Raw genomic sequence first — 16,150 nt, forward strand, 5'->3', positions numbered from 1 at the left:
ACAGTGATTAAAACATAACAAGGCTTTGTCCTAAGTAGGGATGGGTATCGAAACCCGGTTCTTGTTGAGAACCGGTTCCCACTGTTTCAATTCCTTGGAATTGTTTGCCATTTTTGCAAACGATTCCCTTAACGATTCCAGTCGCCCCGAATGACGTCACCACGTTGCGGAGCGTCATTTACCTGGCAGGTAAACCTGGCAGGCTTAAACACTCAAAAGTTTGGTTATACTTTACGAGAACGGATGACAACTTGCAATATTTGCAAAGTAGATAATTCATTTAAGGGGGGAAATACTACGAATATGCAAATGCATTTGCTCACAAAACACGCGATGACCTTAAATGAATGTCGTGTTTTTAATTCCGCTCCGGACTCGTGAATCTCAACCCAGCAGCAGCGGTAACGTTTGCACGTCCTCTCCCGTTAATGCGGCAGGTAAATAATCAACTAACAGTGCATATTATGTTAGCATGATCTACCTTATTACAAAACCTGCCATTACTGTGCGCTGCATTTAGGTGACCATGATGAGAGAGACAGACAGAGTCTGGCTGGCTCAGATGCTGGCAGTTCTCGCTGCAGTCTACCGGTAGCGTCTCCTTTCAGGCCAGGATAGACGAATGTCACCGAGCAGTGACTGAGTTTGTGGTAAAAGGCTTGCACCCATTTGCCACAGCAGATGCCCCCGATTTTCGGTAAGTGAATGTGTTTAATGTTGGCAGGGACATTACTGGATATTCTTGTGTAATTGCTACAGAATAATTTATGTTATACTTTGTTATTGCTACAGAAGAATATTTATTTTATTATTTTACATTTACAATTTTTTTTTCCTGGGGACCCTGTGACACCCCATTGAAGAGCCGTAGGCTGTGGATCTTTTAAGATCTCACTGTTGGGTTTGTAAGGCCATGTTGCTCCTAAATTTCTATCTTGTTCAAAGAGAAGATATAAAACAAAGTTCTAAGCTAATCGACCTTAGTGTTCTCCTTCTTTAAAAAGAATCGATAAGAGAATCGATAAAGAATCGAATCGTTAAACAGAATCGAAAATGGAATCAGAATCGTGAAAATCTTATCGATACCCATCCCTAGTCCTAAGGGCAAAAATTGCCTTAGAAACCTCAATTCAATTTTATTTATATAGCGCCAAATCGCAACAACAGTCGCCTCAAGGTGCTTTATATGGCACAGTAGATCGCACAATAATACATACGAAGAAAAACCCAACAATCATATGACCCCCTATGAACAAGCACTTTGGCGACAGTGGGAAGGAAAAACTCCCTTTTAACAGGAAGAAACCTCCGGCAGAACCAGGATCTATAACAAAGAATCTGGCATGTTACTCCCAGTCACAGTAAATTACTTTGGTACTGGTGATTGCTTTTACAAATAAACCAATTCAATCAAATGTCTAGAATTGTTTAGATACATGTGAATTTATACTGTCACAAGTCAAATGGCTAAAAGTTTAACATTTCACTTATTTGGCATATTTGGCTAAAAATAAATTCAGATAAGATAAATATTTACCTAGTGTCAGCTTCTTGCCTAGTCAGCACTACATAATCCAATCTAATAAAAAATTATAAATGTAGAAAATGCACATTTTAGGTCTTGCCCACACAAGAAATGAAACAAATTTACAACTCTTAAACTTTTTTTGTTGTAAAGGTTCCTCTCATTAATTAAAACAATTTAAGCCACCATAACTTAAAGCTGCTGTTTTAGCCAGTCTTCCTTCTCTCTCCTCAACCGGTCACGGCAGATGGCCCCACCTCTCCCTTGGCCTGGTTCTGCTGGAGGTTTCTTCCTGTTAAAAGGGAGTTTTTCCTTCCCACTGTCGCCAAAGTGTTTGCTCATAGGTAGAGCTGGGCGATATAAGATTTTTTCATATCACGATATGTTTTTTTCATTTCAGGCGATAACGATATCTATCACGATATAAGCCAAATAACTATATTTGTAAGATTTAAATGTGCCGTTGTTCACAAGTAAAATGTGAAATAATCAGCAGCTTGTTTTTATTTAAATATTTATTTCCCATAATAAGTTCATCCATTAAGCGGACGCGAATGGATGGATGAAGTTCAACAGGGTAGATGTACTTAAGGAACATGAGACTTTTTCAGATAAATAAAGGCAAATATTGCAAACTACACAAAAGGCAGCCGCTAAAGCGTTTAAGTTTCAAAATAGAACAAACGAAACAGACTACTAAATTGTCAATTCCACTTAGAAACAAAATATTAATTCTAAAAATAAATCTTAGTTTGTTTTACAGAAGAACAGACAAAATTGACTAACTTTTGTCAGTATCAAATAAACTGAGAACTAAAAGGAAATTCTCAATCTCTCCTTGTTGTATAGCTTAGCTTTTCAAACAGTTTTAACAGTTACTTTAGTCTGACAAAAGCCGAATGACGAATTAGCGCTTCCAGTCAGAGACTGAGGCTACGTCCACACGTACACGGGTATTTTTGAAAACGGAGATTTTCCGTTTTCGTTTTAAAAAATAATCCCGTCCACACATAAAGGCAGAAATGAAGGAAAACGTTGCTATGAACATGCCAAAGCAGCAGGTGGAGCTAGATTCCTAACCATGCAGAAATGTTGGCCAATCAGAAGTCTAGAAGCCTCGGTGGGAAAAAGTAAACAAAGCTGGGCCATAGAAGCAGAACCGAGTCGTATGTGTGGAGGGACAGTAACTGTGTGTATATGTGAGCATTTAAACACTGCAGAGAGTAGAATTAACAGTAACAGTATTGTAGAAATTCATTTCACCGAAACAATAACGTGGCGCACAGTGTGACGCATGCACCAGTTTATTGTATTTCCAGACTTGCTTTCGGCACAATTTACAGTGCACGCTACTCTGTTTTTTGTCAGACTTGAAATAGCCGAAATACCTTCACACTACGGAACTTCTATGGCTCTTCCGTTCGACAATCTCTCCGGCATTGGAACCATCATCTGTTTTCTCTTTGGTAACCTTCGGTCACGCTCGGTTGATTTTTCTAGTCGGCACACTCATTTCCTCCATTACCCGGGCGGTACGGTGGCTGGCTGCTTCACAAACAAATACACATGTGTGGCTTGGCACTTGTGCTGTACGTAACAAGTCACGCGACGTGACGCTGCGGCTGTGATTGGTTCGGCTCTGCGCTACTTAATTTGGATTGGCTGACCTTTTTTTTTTTTTTTTTAAAGAGGACAAGAGCGGCAAGGTCTATCGCGATAGTTTAATTTCTCTATCGAGTAAAAGTTATATCGCGATACATATCGTTATCGTTCTATCGCCCAGCTCTACTCATAGGGGGTCATATGATTGTTGGGTTTTTCTCTGTATGTATTATTGTAGCTTACAAGATAAAGTGCCTTGAGGCGACTGTTATAGTGATTTGGCGCTATATAAATAAAATTGAACTCTTGGCACACACTACCAACAGACTAAAAAACCTTATTTAAGTGTATTTTAATGCTAAAGTTTCTGTAATATTACATAAGGAGTCTTTATTTAAGTAAACTACCTATTGTCTAAGGAGCTTGGAAAGAAAAGTGTCTGGACTCCTTTAAGTTTCCTTGGAGACATTTCATCCAAGAAGCTTCTTCAGTTTTAAGGGCAATTGGTGGAGAGTCCCAGATTTTAAGCCCTATGGGAGTGTCCCCAAGTGGGTCATGGACCCCCTATTGATCCTCTACCTAATCACATGAACCAAGGTGTGAAAATGGGTGTAGGTCACAATCAGCCAAGGTTCTGGGTTAACCCACTGTAAAATCTAGCCCCACCCTATCATGTGATTTATTGAGGTTAATTGGCCCAGGATGTGAGTGGGCATTAAGGTGTCTGAGAAGGGATCTCAAAACTGGATTATAGATGGCAGACAGTTTGTGTCGTAAGCCCCGCCCTCTGTTCAAAGATGGTCGTTCACAGTGGACATAGATGGCTTCTTTGACTCCTCTTTCAAACTATCTGTCTTCTCTTTCCATAATGTGAACATTGACATCCTCAAAAGAGTGACCTTTGTCCATTAGGTGCAGATGGACTACTTGTTAATCGTTTGATCAAAACAAAATCCAACACCTACCCAAAGACTGTGTTGCCAATGATCTGGTGAATTTTAACAGATGAGAATGTAGCTAAAACATTTCCTAACCCTAAACATGGGTAAAGTTGCGTAGAAAGTTATTCGTGTAGGTAATGATTTTATTAGAAAGTATATATAAACTGTCTTACCCTCTGAGCAGTCCTCTCCAATGAATCCTTCATCACAGACACACACTCCATTCTCACAGCGCCCCTGGTTGTGGCAGTCTTCTGGGCAGGTTAATATGGAGCAGTCTGGACCAGTGAATCCCTCATAGCACACACAGCTGCCATCTACACAGTAGCCTCTATCTAGGCAGTTCTTGGGACATGTCTTCTCACCGCAGTCCTCACCAGTGAAACCCTTATGACAAACGCACTGTCCGTTCACACAGTGACCACGGTCCAGGCAGTTATTGGGGCAGGTCAACTCACCACAGTCTTTCCCTGTAAAGCCGGTGAAACACACACACTCACCGTCCACACACTCTCCACGGCCCATGCAATCTTTAGGACAGGTCTTGATGCTGCAGTCCTCACCAGCATAACCTTTCTCGCATATGCACTGCCCATTCACACAGTGACCACGGTCCAGGCAGTTATTGGGGCAGGTCAACTCACCACAGTCTTTCCCTGTAAAGCCGGTGAAACACACACACTTGCCGTCCACACACTCTCCACGGCCCATGCAATCTTTAGGACAGGTCTTGATGCTGCAGTCCTCACCAGCATAACCTTTCTCGCATATGCACTGCCCATTCACACAGTGACCACGGTCCAGGCAGTTATTGGGGCAGGTCAACTCACCACAGTCTTTCCCTGTAAAGCCGGTGAAACACACACACTCACCGTCCACACACTCTCCATGTCCCATGCAGTCTTTAGGACAGGTCTTGATGCTACAGTCCTCACCAGCATAACCTTTCTCACAAACACACTGCCCATTCACACAGTGGCCACGGTCTTGACAATTGTTGGGGCAGGAGAGTTCACTACAGTCTTCACCTTGATATCCTAGGTCGCATACACATTCTCCATTAATGCACTGTCCCCTGTTGCTGCAGTTGTCAGGACATGAGAGGACTGAGCAATCTTCACCTTCATATCCGGGATCACAGATGCACTTCCCGTTGAAGCAGTGACCTTTCTCGCTGCAGTCTTTGGGGCAGGTGAGCTTAGAGCAGTCCTCACCAGTGTAGCCAGTGTGACACACACATTGGCCATTCACACAGATCCCGTGGTCGTTACAGTTGCCCGGACAAGTGAGCTCACCGCAGTCCTCCCCAGTGTAGCCCTCTTCACAGTAGCAGGTACCATTAATGCAGCGTCCTCTATCATAACAGTCGTTTGGACAGATGAGTTCAGAACAGTCGAAACCCGCCCATGGATGGTCGCAGATGCACTCATCGTCCACACAGCGTCCACGGCCCAGGCAGTTGTTGAGACAGTTGGTCTGAGAACAGTCCTCACCGATAAAACCGTCTTCGCAGAGGCAGGACCCATCAACACAGTGACCGTAGTCGCCACAGTCCAGCAGGCAGAGCTCAATGCTGCAGTCATCTCCGCCAAAGCCCTCAAAGCATTCACATTTGCCATCTACACAGCGGCCCTGGTCCTGGCAGTCACTGGGGCACTCAGGTTCAGTGCAGTTGGGGCCCTTCCATCCAGGCTCACATACGCAACTACAGGTGTCAGTACTCCAGTTTCCGCGCTCGTTGCAGTAGGGCTTTGAGGACACTTCACCTGAGAAATGGCAAAAAAGAGAAGGATTTCCTTTTAAATTATTGCAAATGTGCACTACTCATCCTCCAGTTTGGCACTGCTTTACTTAGTCCTGTAATAATATTTTTTGTAAAAGTATGAAACAAACAGAAGCTACTGTGTTAAAAGTGAAGTCTAAGTAATTGGAGCCTCTGCCCAGCAAACATGGCAGAAACACTGACATCATCTTCTAAACAAGAAATATTAACATCATTTTAATTTAATGAAGAAATTAAATGCATATGCCCTTTGTTTAAAGTAACAATACCTGATGACTAACTTGGTTACTAAATGGTTATGAACAGATGGCCATACAATATAGAACCTGGAACCAAAATTGTAATTATGACTGACAAGTCAGTGCTGCTGTTGCCCCATATCACCAGCTCCTTCTTTAACCCCTCTACCACTCTAACATTCACCTGAAGTCTGGGAAATAATTACTCATCACTCCCCAAATAAAAATGTTATATTGGTAAGGAGATATAAGCTCAAAGCGCAGGCACCATACTTTATTTATATTTTTCTGCTTTAAATATTCAACTCAACCATAAGTTGTCTGGATGAAACTGAATTTGGACTGCACAATTATGTACTTCAATAACAGTTAGTTGTTTTATTTATTTATTTATTTTTGATAACCGGCTACTGTCTACAGATTAGTTGCCTGACAATTCTTTTTTTTGATGGGCAGTCTTGAGAGATGAAAAACATTTGTGCATGTCATACAAATCCTCCATCCATCTGCTTATCCTTTTTCAGAGTCAGGTACACCTTCAGGTTTCAGGTACACCTGCCTCTCGCCCTAAGACGTCAATCTGTTGTAAGGCTAACACATGGACAACCATTTCCACTCATATTCACTTACGCATTCACACCTATGGGAAAATTTGAGTTTCCAATTAACCTATCCCCACTAACTGCATGTCTTTGGACTGTGGGAGGAAGCCAGAGGAGAGAACGCACGCGAACACGGGGAGATCATGCAAACTCCACACAGAAAGACCCTGGCCTGATGGTGGAATTGAATTCAGGACCTTCTTGCTGTGAGGCAACAGTACTAACCACCGTGCTGCCCTATGTCGATGGCATAGGACTTTTATGTCATATAAGTCAGTATAGCTTATGTGCCATATAAGTCATACTCACTTCAAATATGCAATACCATAGTCTTTTAAAGAAATCTACCTTGGGCAGCTTTAACTTAACTCCCACCTAGTTTGACATCAGAAAAGGACATAAAGATGCATACTTGCATATTATTATAGATGTTGCAAGACAAATTCTTCTCTTTCCTAATCCACATATGGTTTCTCAAACTTCTCTTCCTGGAAAGTATTTTTTAAAACTGCTATTTTCAGCGACCAAAAATGCCTCTTTTATGTAAAAATTTTAATAATACATTTCAGTACGACAACTGGGATACAGCACCACCCCCCGCGACCCTGTGAAAACTGAATGGATGGATGGATGGATGGGACACTTCAGTAGATTGTAGATAGATATGTTGGGGAACATGGTGGCTTCCACAAACTGCTGCTCACTCATATTTATTTTTAATAGGTTAATTAAAAGAGAATTATTTTTTTTATCAAATAACCTCAAAGATTTATTGAGTGCACCTTTAAGGACAAAAGCTTTTTCTGTGCATTTTTGCCGATGTTTATTAAAATGCCTGTACACACGTGAGCCTATATGTACAGTAAACACACTGTCATTATAACACTTGTAATTACAGTGAGTGCATATACAGTAACAGATGTAGACTTACCTGTAACTTGAGCTCCACAGCAACCTGCTCCACTGGTACAGTGCTCCCTCAGACTAGACAGCTCTGACTCCAGCATCTCTAGCCTGCTCAGGATAGCCTTGATGTCTGGCAGCTGGTTTTCACAGCCGCATGCCTGCTTGGGGATATTGATGCGATGGGTGAAAACGATCTGATTGTCACCATCCATCGTGTGTTCCATGTGCTCGGTGTTCTGCATCTCCATTGGGACGGTCTTGTGCTTGAGGTCAGTACCTCCTGGTGAGTCAAGGTCCACAGAGCAGAGCGACGTGGAGGGGACGTTGATGTTGTAGACATGGTTGAAAACTACCGGCTGGTCAGGATGGGGGAGTGTGAGGTTCTCCTGGGTTTTCTTCGGCATCAGAGCCTCTCTGCGATGGCGGATGACATTCCTGACAAGGCCAGCAGTGGCAAACTGGAGGATGAGGGCCACAGTTAAGAAGCCCAAAAAGAAACTTCTCATTCCCATGATGACACCCTGCCACTGCAGCTTATGAGTTTAGTAGCAAATAGGTATTCCCTTCCAGATTCCTATAGGAAAGAGTAAGTACAAACAAACAGAGGACCAATTTTGAGAAAGAAATTAGGTTTGTCTCATATCTTTATTACATTCACATGTAAAAAAAACAAACATGTATTTATACATGTTTTGCATTCTCTCTGCTGCCATTCTTGATAGAATAAACTAAAAAGTCACATGATTGCACACACATACATATGTACATTTTTGCTGGCTCCAATAGTTTGTATTTTAAAAATTCTGTTGTTCATTGTCTGACTATGCTGCTTTTTTTCTTTTTCTCTTTCTCAACATTCCGCAACTGTTCACAAGCGATAGCTACACCTCCCTTATCCAGGTTCTTCTGGAGGACTCATCCTCTTTGTCCCTACAGTCACTAAGTGCTTGGGGCTCCTTTTTGGTTGTTTGACAGAAATATGATAATGACACCTCCCCCTACCTGCCTCTAATAAATTCCCATCTCTATTCTTGTTGCTACCACTTACCCGTTTTTGCCCCTCTGCTCTCAATAGACGAGACATACACCCTGTTGTTTCCAGGGAAGGATCAAGGGCTGGCCTGTGACCTTATGGATCTAAGCGAAGCATTCATGAAGACGGGCTGTCATGACACAAACAATCACAATAACACCTGCATGGTGTAGAACCTCTTCTATTCCCCCCAGCCCAGAACACAAACCAAGCTGACAGATTAATACTGGTATATAGCTAAACCATCTGTGGTCTTTCTGTAAAAGCACAGAGGGCCTGGATGAACTTCCTTTCCACTCCTGCAAACCAGCAGGTCAGCATTCCCAGAGCGCTCCCCCTTGAAAGCCAATTGGTTTTCTTTTAGTTCTGTAACTTGATTCTTAATGCTTCTGAAACATGATTCTTTAAAAAGGTCTGCTGGAAAATGTGCTGAGTTTGTGGGATTAAAACAAAAAAACAAAACAAAACAAACTGTTTATTGCTTTGATCTTATATTAAATTTGAATATACAGGTTTGTTATATGCATGCCTTTGTTATAGAGCTTTAAAAAGTGTACACAATAAGGTGTTGTCATCCCATTTCCAGACCCTAAAATCTATCAGGTCATCAGCAATATGTCTATGGTGAGGGATGGGTTTTGTTCTGGCCACATACAATGTACATTTTCAGAAACCAGAATATGCTGCACATCAAATCAAATCCGTTTTTGGCATTTGTTTTACTGTTAAATATTTTCATATTTGGGTGCTCAAAATCATTGAAAATTGTCTTAAAAGAGGTTGAACCCTTTGTCTAAATCTTTGCTAATTGGTGTTGGTGAACTTGGTAGATGTAAAGAATTTAAAGCATTTTGGTTCTTGTTTTTCTTTTACATGCAGAAATGTAAAGTAAAGTAAATTTCCTGGCCCTTTCAGCAATTGGAACCAAGAGGATAACAGAAAACCACAAATATAGATTCCATGCATCACCACAGACTCGTTACTTTTTGAGGAGCTTGGCTTAGGTTGAGTTTATATAATTGTGCTTTTTCTCCACCTTGTCAGAGATGCTGACACTGATCCTTTCCTACCTTTAATAAAAACCAGTGTTTGCCTTGGCTACTTTAAAGGTTAATGGCAGCAGTTAGAAGTCAACATGAAAATGTCTAGCTAAGCAGACACAAAAATGTGTGATTGCAGTGGAATATGTATGGAGGGGTTTAATTTGCTCTCCTCTCTCTAGACTTAGTTGCAATGATGTGGGATTCAAGATCATCTTAACTGGCCATTTTCACATCCACAGGGTGACAGTCAGCAGGTAACATTCCACTTGTTCTCTTCATCTCAGCCTGACGCATGATTAGGCAAGCTGACAGATGAGCTCAGCTTGGAAGGATCCCACAGCTTCACCCCCTACTCAGCCACAACATTACCAGTCCCATGATTAGACAGACAGGGATGAACGCCTCCATGATGGGTAGACTGTAAAAGTTCTAATATGGGAGTGCTGAAGATCTGGGCCCTCAGGGGTGTGAAAGCTCCCCCCACCATCCTCCTGTCTCCACACACACAAGACACTAATACAGTCACACTGCTGTGCCCAAGCATCACAAACTAGGGATTAAATCAACAAAATAGCCAGAAAATTGCTTTGAGTTGCTGCTAAGGTTTTAGTTCTGGGCGGATGGTTGGCTTTCTCACTTTGAAGGCTGGCTGCTCTCCACATGGACCTTTAAGAGAAACCAACCCCCAGAGACCAAAGTGGGCTTTGTACGAGCTCTGTGGCTCTGGCAGAAGTTGCCTTTACTTAGAAATAGATGAAGAGAAGAAACTTCCACTGAGCCCTTGAAATATTTTGATTTGATCTTTCTCTTCTTAGTTGCCATAAAGTCGTTTTTAATATGAAGCAGAACAATCAGAATGAGGGAATCTTAGTGTGACTCTGAGAAACACAGAGCTGATCCGTCTGTTTGGACTTCCTTCATGGGCACCCTGTGGTCCTGGCACTATGCTAATGCAGCTGGTTGTTGGCACTGTAGACATGGACTTGATACAATCTGACTGCTGCTGCTTTGTTATTCCCTCACTTAGTTTTGCTGTATAGTTAGCTTCTCAAACAGTAACAAAGCTTGTTGCTTGCCTTGTAGTTGAATGAGAGGAGAATTTCACCCAGGGAAACCTGCTGGCGCACAAGCGTTTGGTGCAACTGATCTAAATCGCCCCATTGTGAATGAGCGCTACAGAGACACTTGACGTTTTATACCTCACACAGAGGAAAACTCTAAACACTTTAGTTTGGGGTTTTGGTCAGTGATGGTAGTGATTAGCTGTCAAAAAGCTAACAAATTTACAATATTTTATTTTCATTCAAAAATAATCCCTTGGCACAATTTTTCATTCAGTATCATCCAAAATGAATTTGATCACAACCTAGTGAGAGCAAGTGCTTTTACTTTGCTGCTAAAAAGACTCACCTTTACAATCTAGCAGGCTGGAAAACACAATAGCTGGTGACAGCAACAACAAAAATCATGTGATAATGAGACAAATGTTTACTTCAGGCTGCTCTTTGCTTTTTGATTTTGTATATTGTCTGATTTAGACACCAAAACAACTTGGTCCATGTTGGGCATAATTCATGGCTTGGATTAAAATACACTGTTTCTAGCAGGGATTGTCGATTTTTGTACATACTGTGAAGAGAGAGTTCTATACCTGAAGAACTGGGTACACAAGTTTGAATTTATATCGAATTTTCTCTTATCCACACATGGTCAAACGTACACATATAACCCACACTTCTATTTGGTTAAACATTCCTTAGCAAGTTGCAACTTGACCGTACACTTTGATAGCCATCGATGAGCTTTTGACATCGCTCTGGCTGGATATTTTACAACTCTTCTTGAAAGAATAGGTAGATTCATTTAAACTGGTTGGTTTCCCTGCATGGACGTGACTTAAACATAGTTAACTTGATTGAGGTTGGGGCTTTAGGAAAGCCATTCAAGAAGCTTAATATTTGCCTGCTTCATCTTCATGTGTTCTTAAATTTTAAAGTCTCGTCTTCACTTGTCCAAAAATACCTCTTGTCATTGCACCCATTGTCTCATCTGACCCTGAATTCTGTCCACATGGGCAGCTGCAAATTTTCGGCAAACTTGCAGGTGTCTATTTTGGAGCAGAAGTTTTTTTAATGTCATGGTCTGTCATGGTCTCAAGCTACAGTAATGTAAAACATGCTTCACTGTGAACTGTAAACTGCTGGTGTTCCACCAGGTTACAGTTCACAGAGGAGACTTGAGCCTTCGTGAACCATCGAGACTCACAAATATCTGTCACCAATTTCCTCTCATCTGAGTGTGACTGTTTTGGGTGTTCTTCCAGACCTTGGTGAAGTGGTGACAAATCTGAATATTTTGTACTTATATAGAGTTGTTTGAAGTGATGATTTTAGAATCTGTCATTGTTTGCAAATTTCTCCAAGAGTCCTTCCCAAACTGTGTAAATCTGCAGTTCTCCATTATAGATCCTGACTGCTGATCAATCCAAATCAGTGCTGTCAAACAAATCCTTTTTATGCTGCAGACAGAAACTAGTATTTGAAGATAATTATGATCACTAAAAAACAGAGTTAACAAAAAGTTGGCCTTGCCAAGTAAGGATATTGGAGAACTTCCAGCACTACTTATTGGAAGATTTAAATGAGTGTATGTATATATATTTTAGTTTATAGGTATACTTTTGACCTTGTGTGTATCAGAAAAAAATACAAAATAAATTCAAACTTCTTTTCAAATTATTTTTAAAGTAATAATTAATGGTGTATATTGTATAATCATTCCACCATTGAAAAGAACAGTTTAAAGAAACAGAATCATGAATCATTTAAACTTCTGACTACAACTGTAAAATGACTTTTTATTGCATCTTCTCTGTACAGCACTCCAAGCATTCACACATATATTCACACTGTGTATTGTGTCACAATGCATTCGGAGCGACCCAGGATTCATTATCATGCCCAACGATACTTTGCATCCAGGAATCAAACCACAAATCTTCCACATGCTCCAACTTCTGAGTCGTAGCTACCCGCTATATCGAAATCATATAATTTGTGAAGTCTGTACAGTTTCCTCTGAAACAGAATTTGCAGCAAGTTTGGAGTGGCCTTTCACTTTAATATGCAAAGCATGTGGTGACCTGCTGACTTTAACTAACTGCTAGAATCTGAATTTTGGCAAAAGCTGGAGCAAGACTTTTCAAAAGAGCAGACAGAGTGGAGCTCCATCTCTTTTGCCGTGATATCATTGGCTGGCTCGATCATTGCCACATTTGAACCACATCCTGCACTCATCATCTCACCTGTTCATTCACCCCTTATCCCACCTTACACAAGGAAACAAGCCAAAACTGATGGCTTCTGGGCCTGTCTACTAACAGTGCATCTCCCCAGCCATTCTTCACTCTGCCATCAGGCTTTTACGCAGTTCAGCAAAACAGCCTCATCGACCATAAAAAGAAGGCAGAAAGAGAAATATAGTGTGTGTCCTCCAAAGCACGAGGTGATAAAATTCTAAAACCTTTTCTGAGAAGAAGCAACAACCGTATCATTGATCAGTCATTGAGCAGCCGACTCAAGCTAGGCCTCCTCCTGGAAAATCATTTCTGTGTTTGATGATTATAACTCATAGCTGTAGTGCTGTCCTCAGCAATTTGGTATCTCTCTCTGGTTGTGACCTTGATGGAAAAACAAGAGTCAAATCAATATAAGACAGCGATGCTGTATGTTGGGGATTTATCCCACCTTGAAGGCAGGTTGATTTTGATAAATATGTTCATTTATTTGTCAGCAGGGTTTAGCTCTTTAGTTTGATTTGTGGCTCCTTGGGATGTGACATTACCCTTTAAATATAGGTAGGATAAAGAGAAAAAAAACACATTTTCCGTATCCGTGACTGAGGCCCATTTCCTGGTCATTTTCCCTTATTATAGTGTGACAGAATCTCAAGGTGAAAAGAACCCCAGACAATAAGGCTGCATTCAGTTCTTATAGCGACCCAGATCCGTATTCTGTACCAAAGAAGGCAAGCTGAGTTTTTGTCACCAGTGACCTACAAAACTAGGCAAGCTTGATAAATTCTTCAGAAATGAAAAGAAAGCAAGTGCATCCTATCAGACCTGTTTAACATGCAGTCCTGGGACTTGATTTGTAGTTGTAGTCATTGAATATTTACAACATTTACACATCAAGTGGGGCACACTGCTTCATTATTCAGTTTGTTTGTTGTCGAGTTATCAGATGGCTGCTGCGTCGTCTGTTGACGCTGCTCCTGTTATCCACCAGTAGTGACTGTGGCTCTGTGTTATTCTGCTATACATTTATGCTTGCCTTAGTAGAGTAACAGCTTCATGGCCTGATTTATTTTGGACCTGCCATATGGTAGATGTCTCAACTAAGGTGGACTCCAGTGACAATTAAATGTGTCATCACTGGGCCCTGAGTTTAAAAGTTCTGGTTTCTACGTTTGCAGTCTGCAGGAAGAGAACAAAGCCAGCGCGCCAATCTTTCAACCCAAACTTCCGTCTAAAAGAGAAGGAAGTACACATTTGGAGAAAAGGAGAAAACTGGTAATATCATTAACCAACAAGGAAACAGCGCTGGCCACATGGAAACAAGATTGACCGAGAAAATACAACAACCTTGTGATGTGTCAGGTTTGGGTTTTGAGTTGTTCCAGGGCAGTTTGTGCTAACTTCACTGTCCTGGTTACACTTTCATCTTGATCCTGTTGGTCACCCTTTGTGCAAGATAAATAATATTGCCATGCACAAAGCTGATGCCTCTAGACCTGGCAGTAAGAAAAAGAATCTTAAACTTACCACCTAGCAGCTCACTTTGGTGGTTAGGATTAAAGTTGGGTTTGGTGTAAGCAAAATGCTCCAAGAGCAAATCCATCTTCTTAGACTGCCATGTTAAATATATGGGACAGAATTCACATGTTTACAGCCTGGTGTTGTCCTGAAGCTTAAAATAAGGTCTGTTCCTGCTTTGATTGACAAGTATGGCTGCTAGCTGCTGTCTGCTAGTCCTCAAAAGGCTAATTTAAGCCACTGAGCTAGATAGTCTTGATTATATTTGTGCTGTTAAAGGCATTTTGGGCTACAGTAGCCATACTGTATAGTCACTTCAGAAAAGTCAAGAAAGCTACGGTCATAAAACTATAAAGCACAAAACCAGGAGCTTACAAAAACAAGAGCTTGCAAAACAACATGTTTTTGTCCATTTTTGTGATCTAAGGCTAAATGACTACATACAACCTACATACTTAACACAGTCCTTGAAATCTTACATAATATGTCCATGCATAGTCAATTATTATCTAAATAAGATCAATGAGACTTTGCTTTCAGTAATAACATTAGCTAGATCAGTGTGTAAAACTATTGTATTTCATACAATCATAGTCTTTTGAGCTGAACTCTTTTTATGATACCATACCATACCACCTTTATTTATAAAGCACTTTAACATAAAACCAGAGTTCACAAAGTGCTGTACATGCTAATAGCATAAGTAAAGAAAATTAAAATAAGATAAGATAAAATAAATAACTAAAAAAACTAAAATAAATTGAAACATGTTAAAACAAATTGAGTCAACCCCTCTAATCAATGCCAAAGGCTTCAGCGAATAAATATGTTTTAAGAAGACTTTTAAATTCAGAGAGAGAAGAGGCCTGCAAGGGTAGATCATTCCACAACTTGGGAGCAACTACAGCAAAGGCACGATCACGATCAGTAATGTGTAGCCACACAGGGACAGCAGTCTGCTTCAGTTTACAGAGGGTCTTAGTGTCACGGTCCGGGGCAGCGGCCGTGTGGAGAGTGGAAAGGAGGACTCAAAACGCAGCACTTATTCAGGTGTGAGGGTGATTTATTGATAATATCCTATATAAAGTGGGGATGGTAAAACAGAACTAAGGATGAACTAACTGGGAGAAACTACACAAAGAAATAGCAAACCTGAGCATGAAGGGAGAACAGCAGGGAGAGCACGCAGGGGATTACACCAGGTATGAACACAGACGACGCGACGAGGAGCAGAGGAAATCACACACTATAAGTACACAAAGAGACACTGGGAAATCACACACAGGTGGGGGAAACAGCTGGACCTGATTAACCTGACGAGACAGGGGAACACTAACACCAGGGACCAACAGAGGGAGCACAAACCCAGAACCCAGTGTCTAAAATCCCAAACACAAACCATCCCAAAACAGCCATGAATAATAATGAAAGTAATAACAATAAAGAACATAAACATAAAGTCACTGAGTCATGGTCGCAGGACCATGACACTTAGCATCTTTGTGCACTTTGATTTGATCAACTGTCAGACTCCCACTGGCATTAATGCTAATGATGCTGCATGTCTAGCAGGTATCTTTGCTAACACATTTATTGCTAAATTCATTAGCTGACAAAATCATAAATAGCATGTGAAAAAAACCCAACAATTCATTATCAGTTG

At 41.1% G+C, this 16,150-nt stretch overlaps 1 protein-coding gene across 3 annotated transcripts in view; it reads right to left on the minus strand.

Moving 5' to 3' along the window:
* tncb (tenascin Cb) overlaps positions 1 to 16,150 on the minus strand; it is a 61,703-nt gene that overhangs the window by 37,162 nt on the left and 8,391 nt on the right. For all 3 annotated transcript variants that reach the window (XM_026187449.2, XM_080309228.1, XM_026187450.2), the window contains exons 2-3: positions 7,624 to 8,172; positions 4,242 to 5,834 (exon numbers count right to left, since the gene is read on the minus strand). In XM_026187449.2, the coding sequence (XP_026043234.2) occupies positions 4,242 to 5,834; positions 7,624 to 8,110 (2,080 nt within the window). In that variant the 5' untranslated portion in view covers positions 8,111 to 8,172. The remainder of the gene's footprint in view (positions 1 to 4,241; positions 5,835 to 7,623; positions 8,173 to 16,150) is intronic.

This window comes from Astatotilapia calliptera, chromosome 12, assembly GCF_964374335.1.
Source record: "Astatotilapia calliptera chromosome 12, fAstCal68.1, whole genome shotgun sequence".
NCBI lineage: Eukaryota > Metazoa > Chordata > Actinopteri > Cichliformes > Cichlidae > Astatotilapia > Astatotilapia calliptera.